At 40.8% G+C, this 20,201-nt stretch overlaps 1 protein-coding gene and 2 non-coding genes across 3 annotated transcripts; all 3 read right to left on the minus strand.

The window, feature by feature from the left end:
• Nucleotides 1–15,803: 15,803 nt before the first annotated feature.
• Nucleotides 15,804–20,183, minus strand: RPS3A (ribosomal protein S3A). The gene is made up of 6 exons (XM_035022933.1): nucleotides 19,953–20,183; nucleotides 19,074–19,177; nucleotides 18,538–18,725; nucleotides 17,044–17,252; nucleotides 16,148–16,257; nucleotides 15,804–15,976 (listed from the first exon to the last, which is right to left on the minus strand). The coding sequence occupies exons 1-6, from the start codon at nucleotides 20,012–20,014 to the stop codon at nucleotides 15,855–15,857; spliced, it is 795 nt and encodes a 264-aa protein (XP_034878824.1). The 5' UTR covers nucleotides 20,015–20,183; the 3' UTR covers nucleotides 15,804–15,854.
• LOC118022575 lies at nucleotides 16,467–16,538 on the minus strand. Its single transcript, XR_004682508.1, has one exon. It is a non-coding gene; the product is annotated as a small nucleolar RNA SNORD73 (small nucleolar RNA).
• On the minus strand, nucleotides 17,945–18,017 carry LOC118022574. The gene has a single exon (XR_004682507.1). It is a non-coding gene; the product is annotated as a small nucleolar RNA SNORD73 (small nucleolar RNA).
• Nucleotides 20,184–20,201: the final 18 nt, after the last annotated feature.

Raw genomic sequence — 20,201 nt, forward strand, 5'->3', positions numbered from 1 at the left:
CTTTTCTCATACTAGACTGAGTCTTTTGAGAATGGAGATGGTACCATTGTATCTCCAGCCCTTTGCATGATACAGGGCTCAATAAAAGTTGGTTGGTTGGTTGGTTGGTTGGTTGGTTGGATAATTGGTAGATTGGTTAGTTCGATGGAAAGCTTTCACACATAGCAATACTGTCTTGGATACACCAAGATCCAATATCTTTCCTCTTTAACTTGTTGACAGAAATCTTTATTGAAACAAAATCCAAAGTTTTGTATCCTTTCACTCCTTCATGGCACGTTTTTTGCTTGCCACTTACTACCCACTCAATTGACAAGAAGCCAAGATGTTGCTCAGGATGGGTTTTCATAGGTACCTTCTTGTTCTCTTATAATGATTGAACGTAATTTTTATACTCAGTGAATTTCATAGGGGAGAAATAGGAATGTATTCTTTTTCCTTTCCATAATTTTAGGTGAAACCTGATATTGTACATCCAAGCCTACTCAAACTAGAATCTTCAAATTCTTTTTCTTTACTGGGTGGAAACTAGAGAAGTTATTTATTTTTTTAATTTTTTTTTTTTTAAGATTTTATTTATTCATTTGAGACACAGAGATAGAGCGTGAGCAGGGGGAGAGGGAGAAGCAGGCTCCCCGCTGAGCAAGGAGACCGATGCGGGGCTCGATCCCAGGACCCTGGGATCATGACCTGAGACGAAGGCAGCTGCTTAACCAACTGAGCCACCCAGGCGCCCCTAGAGAAGTCATTTAATAAATTATTCTCATCCTTTTGAAATACTTAAAAGAGTTTTTTTAAAAGATGTCCTTGTTTACATAGCTGGGGGCTTAATATAATATATCTGTCATTGTGCTCATGGAAATCACAGGTTTTAAATATAGCCTGAGGGCGCCTGGGTGGCTCAGTCGTTAAGCGTCTGCCTTCGGCTCAGGTCATGATCCCAGGGTCCTGGGATCGAGTCCCGCATCCGGCTCCCTGCTCAGCGGGAGGCCTGCTTCTCCCTCTCCCACTCCCCCTGCTTGTGTTCCTGCTCTCGCTGTCTTGTCTCTCTCTGTCAAATAAATAAATAAAATCTTAAAAATAAATAAATAAATATAGCCTGAAACAGTCATAGTGAAAAACAATCAGTGCATTTATCAAGATTTGTTGTTAGAACGAGCATTTGAAAAAAAAACAAAATATTTTTCTATACTATTTTTTTTTTTAAAGATTTTATTTATTTATTTGAGAGAGAATGAGATACAGAGAGCATGAGAGGGAGGAGGGTCAGAGGGAGAAGCAGACTCCCCGCTGAGCAGGGAGCCTGATGCGGGACTCAATCCCGGGACTCCAGGATCATGACCTGAGCTGAAGGCAGTCGCTTAACCAACTGAGCCACCCAGGCGCCCCTCTATACTATTTGTTATACATCAAGTCTTAACAATAATTTTTTGGTTTTTATTCAGTTTCTTAGGCTTAGATACATATACCTAGAGAAATAGTGATGGATATTTGGGCTAATTATAATAGGAGATATTCATTATAGTCATTAATGGTTAATTCCTTTTTATGGTTAATTCCTTTAAATTAATGCCAGATGCACTTGGGCCATATGATTCATAATTCAGTGCCATTTTGAATACTTAACAGTGAATTTTTTCAGAACTAATAGGAAATCATTTTCTAACCTATGCCTTTTTTACTTCACTGTAATTATAGAGGGGAAAAAAACACAAAGCCTAAATCAGAACAACAGCACCATCTAGGGGCCTCTCTCGTAATTGCAAGCTCATCCTGTTAAACCACAGAAGAGTCGGCCTCAGACCAGAGCTCAACTTGCAGAGGTTAAATGATTTGCCTAAGGTCATACAGGTATGGCAGAGCCTAAAGCAAAACCTAGCTAGCTCTACTGATTCCCAGTTGAGTAATTTTCCCATTTGTGTGCTAAAATGATACATTTCTCTTTAGCAATTAAACAAGTAGATTTGATCTGTTTTATTGTTCTATAAACATAACTTCTCAGGTATACATAATTAGAATGAGTTGCAGAATGTGTTGTGATGAGCACTGGGTGTTATACACAACTAACAAATCACTGAACACTGTGTCAAAAACTAATGATGTACTATACAGTGGCTAACTGAACATACATACATACATACATACATAAATACCAGTTTAAAAAAAAAAGAATGAGTTGCAGAGAATAAATTAAAGCCTTAAATTTATTTCTCTTCAAGAACATAAAAGAATTCCTGCTTAGCTTCTTAATTTTATGTAGACAGTTTATATTGATGTTACCTAAAAACTCAAACATGAACTGATCCATTAATGGGGATTCCTTTTAGGCTTAAGAGGGAATTTATGAATGCTTGAAACATCAGATCATGAAAAGATGTTTCTGTGAGGCTGGGCTCTTGGCAAGAGCAAAAATTCCTAAACCTAGGTTTTCATACACATGTAGTGCAAAACACTGTTACGGTATTTGGAGTCTAATAGATTAACTCAGGCACTGTTAAGCTAATAAATTTATATTTCAGAGTCTGGGATACATTCTGGACTTTTTTTTTTTTTAAAGGAATCTTAATTGTATGTAAGCCATGGATTGTTTCTCTTCAAATACTGTAAATTAGCCAATAACTCATTGAAATATTTTTCAGGAGAAGTAGTGATTCAAATTCCTTTAGAATTTAGAAAGGAAAGGAAGTTTAGAAAGGAAAATTACCTATTTGTTGTCTATCCTCTTTTAACAGAAATTAGCTGACAGTCTTAATACCACAATACCCATATTTAGTTCTTCTTTACAATTAAAATAAAAAGGACAGTGACATTTATTTCTTCAGTCATAATTAAGTTTGTTTATTCAATAGCGCCCTGACTCAGAGGACCACGGAGGCCCACCACAATGTGCTCCCGATTCCAAGTAGCCAACAGCTGAAGAGCAGATTTGTTACTTCCAAAGAGCATCAGAACATGTAACTAACCCTTCAGTTCAGTACTATACCTAAGAAAGCTCTATACAGACATACCTCAGTGATATTGAAGGTTCAGTTCCAGACCACTACAATAAAGTGAATATCACAGTAAAGCAAGTCAAATGAATATTCTGGTTTCCCAGCGCATATAGAAGTTATGTTTACACTATACCATATTCTATTAAATGTGTAATAGCATTACGTTTAAAAAAAATGTACATACCTTAAAAATACTTTATTGCTAAAAAATGCTAACCATATCCGAGCTTTCAGCAAGTCATAATCATTTTGCTGGTGGAGGGTCTGGCCTCAATGTTGATGGCTGCTGACTGACCAGGGTGATGGCTGCTGAAGGCTGGGGTGGCTATGGCAATTTCTTAAAATAGGACAACAGTGAAGTTTGCCACATTAATTGACTTTTCCATTCATGAACAATTTCTCTGTAGCATATGATGCTAATTGATAGCATTTTACCCAGAGTAGAACAGCTTTCAAAATTGGAGTCAGTTCTCTCAGACTAAATTTACGGAATATTCTAAATCCTTTGTTGTCATTTCAACAATCTTCACAGTATCCTTACCGGGGTAGATTCCATCTCAAGAACCACTGTCTTGCTCACCCTAAGAAGCAACTCCTCATCTGTTAGTTTTACCGTGAGATGGCAGCAATTCAGTCCCACCTTCAGACTCCACTTCTAATTCTGGTTCTCTCATTATTTCCACCACATCTGCGGTGACTTCCTCCACTGAAGTTTTGAAATCCTCAAGGTCATCCTTGAGAATTGGAACCACCTTCTTCTAAACTTCTATTCATGTTGATATCTGACCTCTTCCCATGAATCACGAATGTTCTTAATGGCATCCAGAATGCTGAATCCTTTCAGAACATTTTCAGTTTACTTTGCCCAGATCCATCACTATCTTTGGCAGCTGTAGCCTTATGGAATGTGTTTCTTAATGAGAACACTCAAAAGTTGAAATTATTCCTTGATCCATGGGCCATAGAATGGATGTTGTATTAGCAGACATGAAAACATTGATGTTGTCCATCTCCATCAGAGCTCTTGGGTGACCAAGTGCATTGTCAGTGAGCAGTCATATCGGGAAAGGAAATCTTCTCTGAGCAGTAGGTGTCAACAGTGGGCTTAAAATATTCGGTAAACCATGTTGTAAACAGATGTGCTGTCATCCAGGCTTTGTTGTTCCACTGATAAAGCACAGGTAGAGTAGATTTACGATAACTCAAAAGGACTGTAGGATTTGGGAAATGGTAAATGAACATTGGCTTCAACTTTAAAGTCACCAGCTGCCTTTGCCCCCAACAAGGGAGTCAGCCTGTCCTTTGAAATTTTGAAGCCAGGCATTGACTTCTCTCTAGCTATGAAAGTTCTGGATGGTGTTTTCTTCCAATATACAGGTGTTTCATCTACATTGAAAATCTGTTGTTCAGTGTAGCCACCTTTATGAATGATCTTAGCTGGATCTTCTGTAGAACTTGCTGCAGCTTCTCCATCAGCACTTGCTGCTTCATCCTGCACTTTGATGTTATGGAGATGGCTTCTTACCTTAACCCTCATGAACCGGACTTTGCTGGCTCCAGACTTGTCTTCTGCAGCTTCCTTATCTCTCTCAGCCTACATAGAATTAAAGAAGTTAGGGCCTTGCTCTGGGTTAGGCTTTGGCTTAAGGGAATGTTATGGCTGGTTTGATCTCCCATCCAGACCACTCCAGCTTTTTCCATATCATCAATAAGGCTTTTTCACTTTACCATTCATGTGTTCCCTGGAATAGCACCTTTAATTTCCTTTGAGAACTTTACCTTTGAATTCACAGTTTCGCTAACTTTCATGCAAGAAGCTTGGCTTCTGGCCCATCTCAGCTTTCGACATGCCTTCCTCACTAAACATAATCATTTCTAGCTTTTGACTTAAAGTGAGAGACATGCAACTCTTCCTTTCACTTGAACACTTAGAGGCCATTGTAGGGTTATTGGCCTAATTTCAACATTGTTGGGTCTCAGGGAAACAATATAATAGTAATATCAAAGATCACTGATTATAATTCAGCATTATAAATAAAATAATAATGAAAAAATTTGAAATATTGCAAGACTTACCAAAATGTGGCACAGAGACACAAAGTGAGCAAATGCTGTTGTAACTGTGGCACCGATTGGCTTGCCCGATGCAGGGTTGCCACAGACCAAATTAATTGTAAAAAACAAAAACCACACAGTATCTACATAGTGCAACGAAGTGCAATAAAATGAGCTATGCCTGTACTAAGGAGAGACAGTGGTGTCTTCCCTTAGACATGAAATGTCAAAGCTATTAAAAAATAAATATACAGTGATGAAAAAATTATCCAATTCATTTATATATATATATACACAGAGCACTGTAGGGGAAGCTGAATACTGGTGAGCAGACAGAGGCCTGCATCTTTGGTGGTCAGAGGGGTCTGGCTGTGCTATGAGAAGGCTTAGTTGTCCACTGCAATGAGACAGTTCGGGGCAAGGACAGAGAGCAACAAAATACAGGGCGCTAAAGCACCATGCATCCAGAAGACTAGCTGCTAAGTGGGATGCTTGCCCCTATGCAAGTGTGTTAGGCTGTTCCTGCTAGATCGGGCTGGATGGCCACTACAGCACATTGTATTTGATGGACACAAGGAGGGACTACTTGATAAAGAGAATAAGGGCAAATGATGAGACCCAAGAAACTAAGTACCTCTGGAAAGATGAGAGTCAGAATTACACTCACAAATAGGACTGCCGAGAAGACCCTGCATACTGATGATCCCCACAAAGCCAGCAGCCAAATCACTCAAGCTGGTGTCCCAACTGCACAAAGTAAGATTTTCTTCTTTAGGATTTGGTAATAAGGACCACTGCCATCAGGCCATAGATGGCAGTAATAACCATAACCACCGGAATGTTGGACATTACGATCAGATCTAGCGTGATTCCTGGAGGTGATGCCCAAGCCACCATGCAGAGCCATACATGGAGCCAACGTCCTGAATCCCATGGCGGCCAAGAAGCCCATGACAAAGAAGGGTATTCAGGTTTGGTTCCAGACATAAGTAGGTATGAAGAAGTAAGTTCATAGTGGGGAAAGCATATCCCAGAATGGGACAGACACTAAAATGCAGCAAGTCTGTGACCTAGCTGGTTAGATCCATTTTTTTTAATTAGAGCATAATTTGCATAAAATGTATAGATATTAAGTATACAATTCTGTGAGTTTTGACAATTCTGTACACTAATAACCATCAATAAACAGAACATTTCCATCACCATAGGAAGTTTCTCATGCCCCTTTCCAGTCATCACATCCTGCTCTCCTCCCCCACCACCTTCCCCCTGCAGAGGCAATCACTGTTCTGATTTCTATCACCAAAGATTCGTTTTGCCTGTTCTAGAATGTCATAAAAATGAAATAACATAGTATCTAGTCTTCTGGCTTCTTTGCTCAACATATTTTTGAGAGTCATCCATGTTTTGTGTAATACAACTTGTTCCCTTTTATTTCTCAGTAATATTTCATCATATGCATACATCACAATTTATCCTATTGATTTTTTTTCTAGTTTTCAGCTATTATGAATAAAGCTGGTATGTACATCCCCCATACCCCAGCCTTATCATTGACTAGTAGTATTAACATTTTGAAGTCTTTTTGTACACATAGGATTTTGTTTCTCTTGGATAAATATCTAGGAGTAAAATTCTTAAGGGGTGAAATAGATATATATTTAATTTTATTAAAAAGCTGCCTGTTTGGGGCACCTGGGTCGCTCAGTTTAAGGTTAAGTGGCTGACTCTTGATTTTGGCTCAGGTCATGATCTCAGGGCCCTAGGATCGAGCCCTGCATCAGGCTCCCAGCTCAGTGGGGAGTCTGAGAGTCTCCCTCTGCCACTCCCTCCACTCACGCTCGCTCACACACTCGTTCTAAAATAAATCTTAAAAAAAAAAAGGCTGTCTGTTTTCCAAAGTGTTGTACCGTTTTACATTCCATTAGTGATATTTGAGAGTTCCAGTTACTCCAATCCTTACCAGCACATTTGGTTTGTTCTTTCTTTTTTTTTTTTTTTTAAGATTTTATTTATTTTGAGAGAAAGAGCAAGAAAGAGAGCCCAAGCAGGGGGGAAGGGCAGAGGGAGAGGGAGAAGCAGACACCCCACTGAGCAGGGAGCCTAACATAGGGCTCCATCTCAGGACCCCGGGATCATGACCTGAGCCAAAGGCAGACACTTAACCAACTGAGCCAGCAGCATTTGGTTTTAAAGAGTCTAATAGTATTGTCAGTTTCTGCCTCTATAGTGAATTATATTTTCTTTTGAACAAAACAATTACAGTTCTACAAACAAAGAGCTAATGACACCTGCAATAATTTAACCTTGACTTCCTGAATGGTCTTAGCAATTGGAAGTTCACTACCCTTGCTTTCACACTTGCATTGCCTATCACAGTATTATATCCAACAGAGGATTAATCACCAATTAAATTGTTGTGACTGGATATTTAATACTACTAAAGAATTATTGAAATTTAGAAGTGTGTTAATAGGATTGTGGTTATGTTTTTAAGGAATTGTTTTAGAGATACATGCTGAAATACTTACTTTTAATATCTGAAATTTGCTTCAAAATAACAGAAAGCGTCAAGACTGTGTAGTGTTTGACATTTTACCCAACTTAAAAGCTGAGAAGTTAGCCTGTCACAGTTTCATGGATGCTGGCAAAAGACATGAGACTCCTGGGTCAGAAATAAAAGGATTTTATTACTCATAGCAAGCCAGTAGCCGAAGCCTCATGTTCATTTGTTCAGTTTCCCATGCCCTTCAAATCCCACAGAGGTAATGCAAAGGGCCCATATAATGGGTTGCATCACAAAAGAGGAACACTGAGATTTAGCACTTGTGTAGTAAGTGGAAGCAAGCCTGCTCTTTTTCCAGGGGGAGACATTACATCATCCCTCAAGATTGCTCACAAGGATGCAAACACAGACTTGAGAAATGGCCCAGGTGAAGAGCAGGCAGAGAAGTGTATTCTTGGCATACTCAATGAGAACATGCAGGGATACTTGGGCTCTATAGCAGATTGCTTCTCACAATTCACTCCTCAGTGTGACACGTTCTTAGCCAAATCCGAATTTTTACACGAATATGCTGCTCCATCAACCACTCTGATTAATCAACACAGGTTAGAATCTCACAGCACTTTTAACTTAAGACTGTCATCATTTAGACTTGAAGCAACAGATGAAGCCAACATGTGGTACTGACCTCATTCTCTCCAGGGTTCCACACTTAGCCAACTGTGAATAAGCCCAAGAGGGCAGCAGGAGCTCTTATTTGAGGCAGCCATGATGTATTCTAAGGCCAGGCCATTATTCATTATGAACAGTGCAAGTGAGTTTCAGCTAATCTGCTAATCTTTGGTGTCATTGTCAATCATTAGGAGGGCAATAGGTGGACAAAAAACCAACCCCTATCCCCAGTGGAGAGCCATCTCATGACCCATTTTTTTTCCCATCCAAAAATATAACCAAAAGGGCAAAGGTCACTTATCATCACATTGGTTTGATTGAGTCACATGGACAGTGTCACCAAATAGTTGCAGCTCCAGTTGCCATTTTTGGCATTACCCAGAGCCACTCAGACATCAAAAGCATGTGATCAGCCAGATTGAATCAAGGTTGTGTTGATCTGCCAGTGTGTACACATTTGCATTTGGGAGCTGCGGTTGATGGCCTCAGGCATAGCAGAATAGTTCAGGACCAACCATGTCTATATGAGTTTTCTTGTTTTCTTGGCACATGGACCCAGATGAGAAACCCAGTAGCAGGTCAGACTGTTAGCTGCAACTGCCACATAATTGAGGTAGCAGTTTTGGATTAAGTTAGCTGTTCTCAACTGGGAGCAATTTTTTTCTCCCAGGAGACATTTGGCAATGTCCGAAGACCTTTTTTGTCACAACTGGGGGAAAGGTGCTACTGGCATCTAGTGGGTAGACGCAGTGATACTGCTAAACAGCCCACAGTGCACAAAACAGCCCCTCACAACATTGAATTATCTGGCCTAAAATCTTAATAGTGCCAAGACTGGGAATGATCTAGGTAACAAAGAGTACATTAACTGCTGCCCTGCCCACCCTCTTAGGACCTCAGGTGTTCTCTCCTCTGATGCCAGGGGAGATACTTATAATTTCATCTTTTCTCCAGTCATCCCCACTTTCACCCAGACCTTTTGTCCTGATTATCACCCAGGAGGCAGCCGAGAGAGGATTCTTTTCTGGGGATTGCCATATTCTGTGACCCCCAACTACCTTACTCAGGTATGTAGAACCAGGAGGAAGTGAGGGTGGTAGAATCAGAAACTTGTTCTCAATGCCCAGCAATGCTAGATAATCTGTGGGTGGCAGAAAGGCATGAAATATCCTTCAGATACTCGGCTAAGTGGCCTTTGTAACAAAAAGTGCCCCAACGTCAGATTGTAAGTGGTCTGGAAAACTAAGAACATGACACATATGGTATTAGTTTCAAGGGCTATAGTTGTGTAGTTGACCAGACTGGGACAGCAACATCATAACCTAAAAATTCATCAGCGGTGCTGAGGCATCATCAATTACCCTGAGTGGTGGCAGTGGAGTCCAGTGGAGTCCGTCTGTCAGTAGTCAGTCTGCCTTCATTCACCTTGGGACACATGGGCCAACTTCTGGCAGAGTCACACGTCTGGCATGCATGAGAAAGAGTTCTTTACTCTGTGCACAGCCCTTAATGGTGAACGCGTTGCCATGTGTGGGGGCAGTCTGGGCGGTGCGGGCTTGATCGGTAGCTTGATTCTACTAGGTCATGTCAGAGCTGGCCTTTACCAGATGGTCCAATCAATAGCCACAATTTGTTCCCACAATTTACAGCCCTAAAAAAGGGATGTTTTTAATCTGCCTGAATAGTCTTTCAAGTGGCACACCAGATGGCTAGGCCATGGGCAAGGAGTCAGCAAAGGGGACTGTTCATCAAGGGAAGTACTGGCAGATCTATGAGAACCGCCTTGAATTCAGCTCACTGAGCAGTGACCACAGTCACTTTAGTTTTGCATAGCATAATGAGTACCATCAGCTTTCAACTTAGCTGAGCCACCGGTGATTCAGATTGTGTATTTAGGGGATCTCTTCGAAGTGAGGGCCCCCATGAGCCAGCAGCTGTACTTTCAGGCAGTGGGATGGGAGACATGGTTTCCCAAGAGTAACTGTCACCACTTCATGAAAAATGAAGATGCTAAAGCTGCTCCAATTTTTACTTGACCAGGAAGGCCCATTTACTGAAACATGCTGTCTCCAATACCCAAAGCATCTAAGGAGTTGGGCCTCCTTTTGTGGCAGGTCAAAGAGAGTTCTCCTGATTACTAAAGGGATTAAACATTCTAAACCCACCCACAGTCCCAGTTAGTGAGCAGGCCAACTAGTTTTACTGGAGGTTATCAAACACCCCTGTTGGAAGGGTGATAGAAACCAGTCAAAGCCTATGAGATTAAGGGTTCTGACTTGCCAACTAATAGGACATCTATATAGTGAAAATACTGGACATCAAAGGGTAGAGGCCCTTGTGTTAAATCCTGGCCCACCCACTGGTGGCGAATGGCAGGGGAGTTTGTCCTATTAACACTTTTCTAAAAGTAGCAGTGCCCTGGATGGGATAATCTTTGCAACTTTATAGCAAAGCATGTACACATCAATCTCAGGCTTAGCAGCAGAATATACAGTAGTACGCTGGACTGACCCAGAGGTGTGCACACAGGCACACATTTATTCCCAAAGTATAATTTTTCTCCATTGCAAGTTTTGCACAAACCCTATCAGTTAACTTGAATGCTTTATTTCCTTATTTATAGCAGGTTGTAAGATTTTTCTGTAAAGGACCAAGGGGCACAATTAAGGATACTATGTAGGCCTAATGAGCAGAAAATCTCCACAAAATTTTTATTAAGTTGAAACTAACAGTTGTAATTTTTTTTTAAATAATAGAAGTCTTTCTTTTGGGGTTGGTGACATTTCCCTTAGTGTTCAAGTCCGCAATCTCCATCATCAACTGCAAATGTTCACCTATTAATGCTGATTTGTAATGAGATTTTATGTATTGCTTCTTTGAAGGGGTCTTCTCAGGTAGGTGATACGAAACATTGCATTCTTACTGTGTCGCTACAGTGTGCATTGTGCTGCCCCTTAGTGTGGAGTGATGAGTGTGCTGAAGATGGCCTGTCAAAACTACCCAACTCTGCCGCTGCAGGGCCAGAGGCAGCAACTGATAGTACCTAAAGCTGAATGTGGAGCTGTGTTCCAAACTTTGTGTATATGGAGATTTGAATTTCATATAATTTTCACATATGATGAATTTTTTTTCCACCCATATGAAAATGGAAAAACCACTCTTAGCTTGGAGGCCATCGAAAAACAGACACTGGCCAGATTTAGCTCATGGGCAGTAATTAGCTGACACATCCTACAAAAATACAACCCAAGGAGTTTATCACATGGATAGTTAGGGACTGCAACAGCTGCCAGGAAATCACAGGCAAAAAGTCCCCAATAAAGGAAACCAAATCAAGGGAACAGAACAAATGCTAAAAACCTTAATTTATGAAAACTCCGCCTCAAAAAAAGAATTGCAATTACATTCTCACAGAGTATATTTCATACCTGACACTATTCCATCAGAACAACTACCACGATATATTTTATAAACTCACTGGATTAAAAAAAAATTCTTTGGGCTTCTAGCCAAAACAGAAAGTAACTTATTTATAAGGGAAAGAAAATTAGAATAATTATCATCAGACCTTCATTAGCAATGTTTTATGCCAGAGAAAATGCAGTAGCATATTTAAAATGCTCAAAGAAAAAGCCAAGGATGTTCTATCCAATAAAAGTGACTTTCAGATATAAAGCACACTGACAAACTGTACTAAACATGGAAGAATTCAGAAAATAATGCCACGAGAACTTCCTGAGGAATTGACCAGAGAACAAGCTTCAAATTAACTACAGAGCTTTTTTTTTTTTAAAGATTTATTTATTTGAGAGAGAGAATGAGATAGAGAGAGCATGAGAGGGAGGAGGGTCAGAGGGAGAAGCAGACTCCCCGCCGAGCAGGGAGCCCGATGCGGGACTCGATCCCGGGACTCCAGGATCATGACCTGAGCCGAAGGCAGTCGCTTATCCAACTGAGCCACCCAGGCGCCTTAACTACAGAGCTATTAATGCAAGGACTGAAGTGGGCATTAAGGACCTATATACTTGTAGCAATGAGAGTACTACATAAGGCCTAAAAGGGAGCAATGAGACTACTACATAGGCCTAAAAGGGAGAATAATGGCAATGTGCTCAAGCAATGTTAACAGTACAACTATAAAAATTTAGTGGGCCAGGGCACCTGGGTAGCTCTGTTAGTTTAAGTGTTCAACTCTTGGTTCTGGCTCAGGTCATGAACTCACGGTGGTGAGATTGAGCCCCTTGAGCCCTGTGTCTAGCTTGAGTTCAGTGCTTGAGTCGGCTTCAGATTCTCTCCCTCCTCCTCTGCCCCTCTCCCCATTCGCACACGTGCATTTTCTGCCTCTCTAAAAATAAAATCTTAAAAATTAGTGGGCCATGTCACATTTTCAAAACACTGTCCAATAATTATGTTGGTGATGGTTAGACTACTGTGCATACAATGTGGGATGAATGATGGTGGCATATTCTGTCGTAACATTGTGACACTGAGAATGTCCATGTCTTTTCCAGCTTTTAGAGGCCACCCACTTCCCTTGGCCCATGGCCTTCTTTCTCCATCAAAGTTAGTAACATCAATCAGAACCCTCACATTGCATTATCCCAATCTCTTCTGCCTCATTTTTCCAGTTAAAAACCTGTGTAGTTACATAACGTGCACCCAAATTATCTAGGATACTCTCCCAAGCACCTTTTTGCACATTAGTACACACTTTCTAATACCACTCAACTGTACACATTCAAGAAGCAAAAGCCACTTAAAAAAAAGCAAAAGTCAGTTTCAGATCAACTGTTAGTTTTGCTGCCTAATCCAATCATGCCTGAACACAAAGGTCTTGTTTTTGAAGATTCCCACATCCCTGGTTACAACAGTTGTTTTCCAATGAAAGACCAAAGTAAAATTGTTCCAATTAGAGTCAAGTAGAGAAAAGCCACATGTGAATACTTAGGATCTATGTGTTAAGTTTCTAAGATACTTAAATGGGAAACAGGGAACAGAATTACCCTTTACAGTATTTCCCACTGGTTGGAAGTTACCCACCTTCAAGTTGGCCTAAAAGATAACTTGATTAAACCCGTCATCAGACAGGCTGAACCATTTAAAAAATTCAATCACATATTCTTTCTGGAACCATTTTCAAATGAACACTTGTAAGATAAAACAGATAAGCCAAGCTCTATACAGACGTAGCAAATTGGAGCTTGACTATTATCACTAAATAATGTCCAACACCCAAGATAAAAACTGTTTAATTCCAGGACCCTACCCTCAGTGACCCAAGGAAGCCCGTCATTTGAGATCCAAATGTACAACTAATGTTTTTTACCGAAAACATTTGCTTCTTCACTATGGGGTATTAACAGGGAATGCCATTCATTCCTTTATTCAACAAACATTGAACTTCTAGGCACTGGAGGTATAGTGGTAAACAAGACCAAAAAACAATCCTCATGGAATATTCTCGTAGACACAAGTAAAAACTACAGAAAAAAGTAACGGGAAATTGGGAATGCCAAATAGGGCACAATTTTTGATAGGCCACGCCTATCATTGGGGTCTACTGAGAGGTAAAGGAGCAAGCTCTGTGGCATGTAAGGGAAGTGTTCCACGCATAGGGAAAACAAGTGCCAAAGCCAAGGTAAGAATGTACCTAGCCAGCCCATCCAGGAATAGTGAGGGCAGCCTGGCTAGAAATGTTAGGGGAATGGTAATAAGAGGTCAGGGGCAAGATCAGTTTGGGCCTTGAGTGAACAGACCATCTAAAATTCCTTATGAGGGGACCTAGGGAGGCCAGGTAAGTAGTAACAATCCAGGTAGTCATGATGGCAAAAGTGATCACAATGGAGTTGGTTAGAAATGGTGAGATTCCAGATATATTTTGAATAAACTGATTATCAAGGATGACCAGAAGATTTTGGCCTAAAACATAAGGGTGGGTTAAACTGTTAGGATCCAGAATACCATTTTAGACCTGTCAAATGTGAAATGCCTATTTTATATCCAAGTAAAGAGGACAGACAAACCTATAGTTCAAAGGTACAGGCTAGAAATAAAAAATCTGCATGTCAGCTTAATATATTAAATAAGAGTATCTAGGGAGAGTATTGATAAATGTCCAAGGACTAAGCCCTAAGCCTCTCCAACTCTAAAGTCTGAGATGAACTAGTAAAGAGTGGCTACTGACATGGGAGGAAATCTTTAAGATTCCAGAAGAAAATCAACTGTCGGGGCGCCTGGGTGGCTCAGATGGTTAAGCGTCTGCTTTCGGCTCAGGTCATGATCCCAGTGTCTGGGATCGAGCCCCGCCATCGGGCTCCTGGCTCAGCGGGGAGCCTGTTTCTCCCTCTCCCCCTGCTCATGCTCTGTGTCTCAAATGAATAAAATCTTAAAAAAAAAAGAAAACTGTCAAATGTCACTAGAGGCATATAAAATATAGGTCATAAATAGACCATTTAGACTTAGCAAGCAACAAAGTTATTGGCAACCTTCACAGCAACAGCTTAATTTAAAAGTAAAATTAGGTACAAAGAAAATGGATTACTCAAACATCAAAGAACTGCTCATTGTCCAAGAAAAAATACCTTTTTTGAGTTTTGCTATATAAGGGGTTTGAGAGTAGGGTGTTACCTGGAAGGGTATATTTGTTTGTATGCTCATGGTAGGGACTGGTTGAGTATCAATAAAGGTGAAAACTTCTAGAGCCATGAGCTTGATTAGGCAAGGAGGGCAAAAATGCTAATATATGTGGGAATTTAAGTTCTCTTCTCTCATCTACGTTAAATTTTTCATGGTTTTAAGGTCATCAGCTGATCAAAAATGAGAAAGTTGGAAGTGAGAAGGACTACAGAACAGAATGGGTGAATGACTAGAGGAAATACTGGCTAGTGGGCAGCATCAAATACCCACTTACTGACAGGTGATCAAGAACCAATTTCTCTAGCCAAGTTCAACTTCACAGTACTGGTGCAGTGTGGCATTTTGCTGCTAGAGGGAAAAAACCCAAAACTCTTAAGTCAACGGGCTCTTCCCATTATTCTATCAATCTAGCACAGTGGTTTTTCAAGTCTGGTCCCTGGCCATCACCATCACCTGGAAACTGTTAAAACGCAAGTTTCCAAAAAAAGCAAGTTTTCAGGTCTCACCCTACAACTACTGAATCAGAAACTCTGGGGGCAGAGCCCTGCCATATTTCAACAAGCCTTCCAAATGGTTCAAGAACCATTTAAGGGATACCTGGGTGGCTCAATCAGTTATCTATCTTCCTTTGGCTCAGGTCACATTGGGCTCTTTGCTCAGCTGATAGCCTGCTTCTCCCTCTGCTGCTCCCCCTGCCTGTATTCTCTCTCTCTGTCAAATAAATAAAACCTTAAAAAAAAAAAAAAAAAAAATTTCCTTTATTTAACCCTCTATACTTCCAGATCACTACAGCTTAAAATGGATCACTACCCTTTTGCAGCTATTTAGTAACACAGAGCAATGGATAAAATCCATACAACAGTCTGGAAAAGTTCACATCACCATCAGTTCAGAATATCTGATTCACCAAGCCCACATTATTTAAAAAGAATCATCAGAAATTAAACATCACAAATACGATTTTTTATTTGTCACCATTAAATGTCTGACTTTTAAACAGATTCTTGGACTGGTGGCTCATATCCATCAGCTCGTTCAACTTTAGCACCGGTCTCATCCCCAGTAGCTTTTCCAGAACTACTACCTTCACCATGAAGCTCCATGAGCTTTCCCACTAAAAGAAAGAAAGAAAATGTTATAGCACCCCATTATCTTACAACAATGGTCTTCAATTCTATATGGGCATGACAGAAAAAAAAAGCCATCATTTGGACTCAAAAAACCAAGACACCAATGTATCTGGCCACACATTTTTCTCTCAGGAATCCTATGATTTTTCACTTACATTCAAACTTGGGCTTCTTCAGCATTTTTACTTTTCTAACGAACACATCATGGAGTGGATAAATAGACTGACAGGCCTTTTCTATATCTTTTCCGATGCTGTCTGGAATCCTGCAAACCAGTAGATAGAAAAGGATAAATTTATACATATTAATACCCACTTCATTTAATCCACTCAAATCCTCATCATGTAAGACAGTCTATTATTACCCCTTTACAGGTGGAGGTTAAATGATCCGAATTATACAGCCAGTTAGTAGGAAAGTTAGCATTTGACCTTTCTGCCTTTTCTATTCCACCCTCTTAGGCAACTGCATGGGAACGTCAGAAAAATGTTAACAGTGTTATCAGTGGACATTATCTGGGACTGAAACATCTTGTCATCATCTATTCCCATACATTATTGACTATGGAAACAAGTTTTGCCTAGTCAGTATATTTTCTAATTAAGACAAAAGCATTTCCTATACTTCAAGTCTCACTATCCACCATGAGATTGCTTCATTCAAATAAGGATAAAGAAACCAAATCACATTTACTGAGCACTTAACATGTTTTCATTTTAAGGAACATAGCCCGACAATTTCACAGACAGGATTTTTTATTATTATTTTTTTGGACAGAGAGAGAGACAGCGAGAGAGGAAACACAAGCAAGGGGAGTGGGAGAGGGAGAAGCAGACTTCCTGTGGAGCAGGGAGCCTGATGGGGGTCTTGATCCCAGGACTCCAGGACCATGACCCGAGCCGAAGGCAGACGCTCAACGACTGAGCCACCCAAGCACCCCACAGACAGGATTTAAATACAGGTCTGACTCCACCTTGTTTCATATACTTTCCTTCATCTGAGGGAGAATCAGAGATTCAGGGTTATGTGGTATGAGGAAAAAAACACTTACAATTTATTGACCACTTCTTTCAAGTCATTTGTTTGCACCTCTCGGGTCATGATTTCCATCATCTTTTTCCGAATTTGACGGACCTGTTGGTGCTGAGCATAAGAGGTCTTCCGAATCTGATTATTGCGTTTTTTAGTAAAACCAACACAAAATAGACGAAGCAAATAACCATCGGTAGTCTTGACATCAACATGAGCTTCAATCATGGTCTAGTGAAAAAAGATATTGTCAGATGCACCAGGTTTTAATGTTATCAACTTATAGCCCTCAAATTCTAATATAAAAACACTAGAAAAATCAAGTACTCATCATACAATATAAAATAACAGAAACTACAAGCCTAAAGAATTAACTTCCTTGAAGTGAACTTACCCAGTTACTCCAAATCTTACTATCCTTCATAACTAATAAATACCAAATCCTCTCAACTCTCTTCCCTAGGTAACACCTCTATCCCCATCTCAACAGCACCCAGCCCCCCAAATCTTTTACGTGCAGCCTTTAACAGCCTACCCTTCCCACGAACCAACTGTACACCGCTGCATAAGAAAACCAGTTCTAAGAGACTCCAGTCTACACTTACTCCTTTTTACAAAATGTGTCTGAATATACTGCTACAACACTAAATGCCTATTTTTTAAATGTTCTTCATGATCCAAACTAAAGCCTGATGACGATTAAATATTCAATTTCACAGCTAAAATGTAATAAAAAATCCACTCACTACTGATATTTTTGCCTCAAGTTAAAAAACGAAAATTACCTTAGGTAGCAACAAAAACTGAAATACCTCCGTTGCATTTTGTAAATTGTGTACTTTAGTTTATAAACGAGTAATACACTTAGAGCAAAAGGACCTTAGAATTCTATTTCCAGAAATTCAACCATAAAATCTTCTGGGAATGTCAGAAATAAATGTAACGGTATAATCAGAATGTATCATTTGGGACCGAAACATTTTGTCATCATTCATTCCCGTATACAAAACATCCCCAAACTGAAAGGTTAGCCAGACACACCTGACCAATGTAATTATTTCCTGTAATAACAATGCTTTCTAAATGCTTTGTGTCAAGTGCTGTGCTCAAGCATGTTTAATGGCTCTTTTATCTTCGTAACTCCAAGAAGTGATACTCCTACCTACCTACCATTTTAGATAAAGGAATCAAAGCTTAACAAGCTTTATGTCACAACTGGGAAATGGAGCAAGGATTCCAACCTCACACCAGAGGCTCTGCCACTCTTAGCAACTCTGATAACCCACTTTTAATACAAGTAAATAAATACATCTTGAACTCCACTTAAGTAAGAGGATGGCTTGCTCACTGCTTGACTCAAGTTCAAGAGTGCCAATCCCAGGGTCAGCACTCAATAAAAGCTAGAAAACATCAAGGATTTGAAATGAAATCTACATATGCTCCTCCTCCTCATAACAGGGCATCCTTGGCTATGCACGCCAAAGCACCATGCACACGAAGGAACTTTTGTTCTCACCTGCCATTTTTTGACCATGGAGCACATTTTGTCACGGGTAAGATCCATGCCATGGAAATTAGTCAGGCAGTTTTTGCCCTGAACATCCTCAGTAATCAGCTTGAATTTTCTAAACGCAACTTCATCGTTCTGCAAATCAGCAAGGCTCACTTCAAAAACACGACCCTTGAGGCCATCAGATGCGATTTCTATAAAACAAGAAATTGTCTTATTAACATTAGGAACCACATAAAGTCAAGCCAACACAGAACATTCATGCATAAAGTTGAACTTAGAAACTTAATTGTATATAAAGATCCTAGCTTTTGTGAACCAAATCCACGTGGACACCAATGACTTACTGACAATTCTCACTAGAAGCTCAAAAGTACCTAGGCACATTTTCTTAGTAATTCTCAAAGCACCACCTTTCTTCTACAAGTGGTGTACGAAACAAGCACCACCGTGGCCAAAGCTGCAACCAAGAGCTATTTCCTTAATTCTCCCACCAGTAGACCTTAATTTAAAAAAATGCAAAACAAGAATAAAATACTCACTGGTTCCTTGAGTTCTTGTGACTAATGTTTTTCCAATATTTCTTATATTGAACATAGCTGGTGCTTTCACATCATACCAATCTTTCTTAGAAAATGGATCAACCCTGTATTTTAAAAACATTTTAAGTTTTATCGCAAATCACGTAATTCTCACTGAATTTTTAAAACTTTCCTCACTCTAATGGTTTTAAATGACTAACTGGCATGTAAGCAACTGGGGTGTAAGAACCTACTCCTCTCGGTGAGGTGAGGGGCGCATATTGCAAACCTAGCTCTTCCCCACGATGTCTGCTTCACTATACACAAACCGGACACTTTGAAAGTTTACCACAAACGTACACACTCCCCACCCCATCGGCTCTTCGGCTACACAAGCAGCATTGCCTCCAAACAACATGCACGTCTCTTGAACTTTACTGGTACGTGAAGACACGTACTGGTAACCCCGGCTCTTCAGGGATTCACACGAGCTCATGAGAACGCCGAAGGTCCCACCTGGGCCAAGAGAGGAAGGGGTGCGGGGTCCCGGCTGAACAAGAGTGACTTCCTCAACTCCAGCTCTCGGGAGCAGTACCCTCTATTACCCGTGGAATTTACAAGGCCGGGAAGCCCACATACGGAACACCCCATCTACGAATAGCGTCGGCAATTTAGCTCAAAACGGGGGGCGAACAAGGCCAGAAGGCCAAAGGCAAGAAGCCGGCCCGTGGCGACGCAGCACCCATACCCGCCAGGCCGCCGTTCTGGGTTTACCAACCCTGCACGGCCCTCGCAATCCAACGGACATCCTCACCATCCGGCCCACACCGCCATCCAGAACCCACCCGCCGAGCCCAGCATGACCCCAAAAAGCTGGGGGCCAGGACAGAATCCACTTACACTTTCTTCTTGGCTCCCTTTTTGCCGCCTTTCGTAAGGCGCTTGTTTTTGCCGACCGCCATGGCGCTGCTCAGGGAGCCAAAAGGGCGGAAGTTAAACTCACGCGAGAACTTAGGCGTCCTGGGCGAGGCGGGCCATCTACGCGACCTTCGAGCTTGCGTTTTTCCGGCCTCAAGAATATCGCGACAACAGAAAGAGGAACTCCGATTGTAGCTGCGACAGCGCCCTCCCGTGTGTGGAGACTGCGCA

Source organism: Mirounga leonina, unplaced genomic scaffold, assembly GCF_011800145.1.
Source record: "Mirounga leonina isolate KUSES-001 unplaced genomic scaffold, KU_Mleo_1.0 Mir_176, whole genome shotgun sequence".
In the NCBI taxonomy this organism is placed as follows: domain Eukaryota; kingdom Metazoa; phylum Chordata; class Mammalia; order Carnivora; family Phocidae; genus Mirounga; species Mirounga leonina.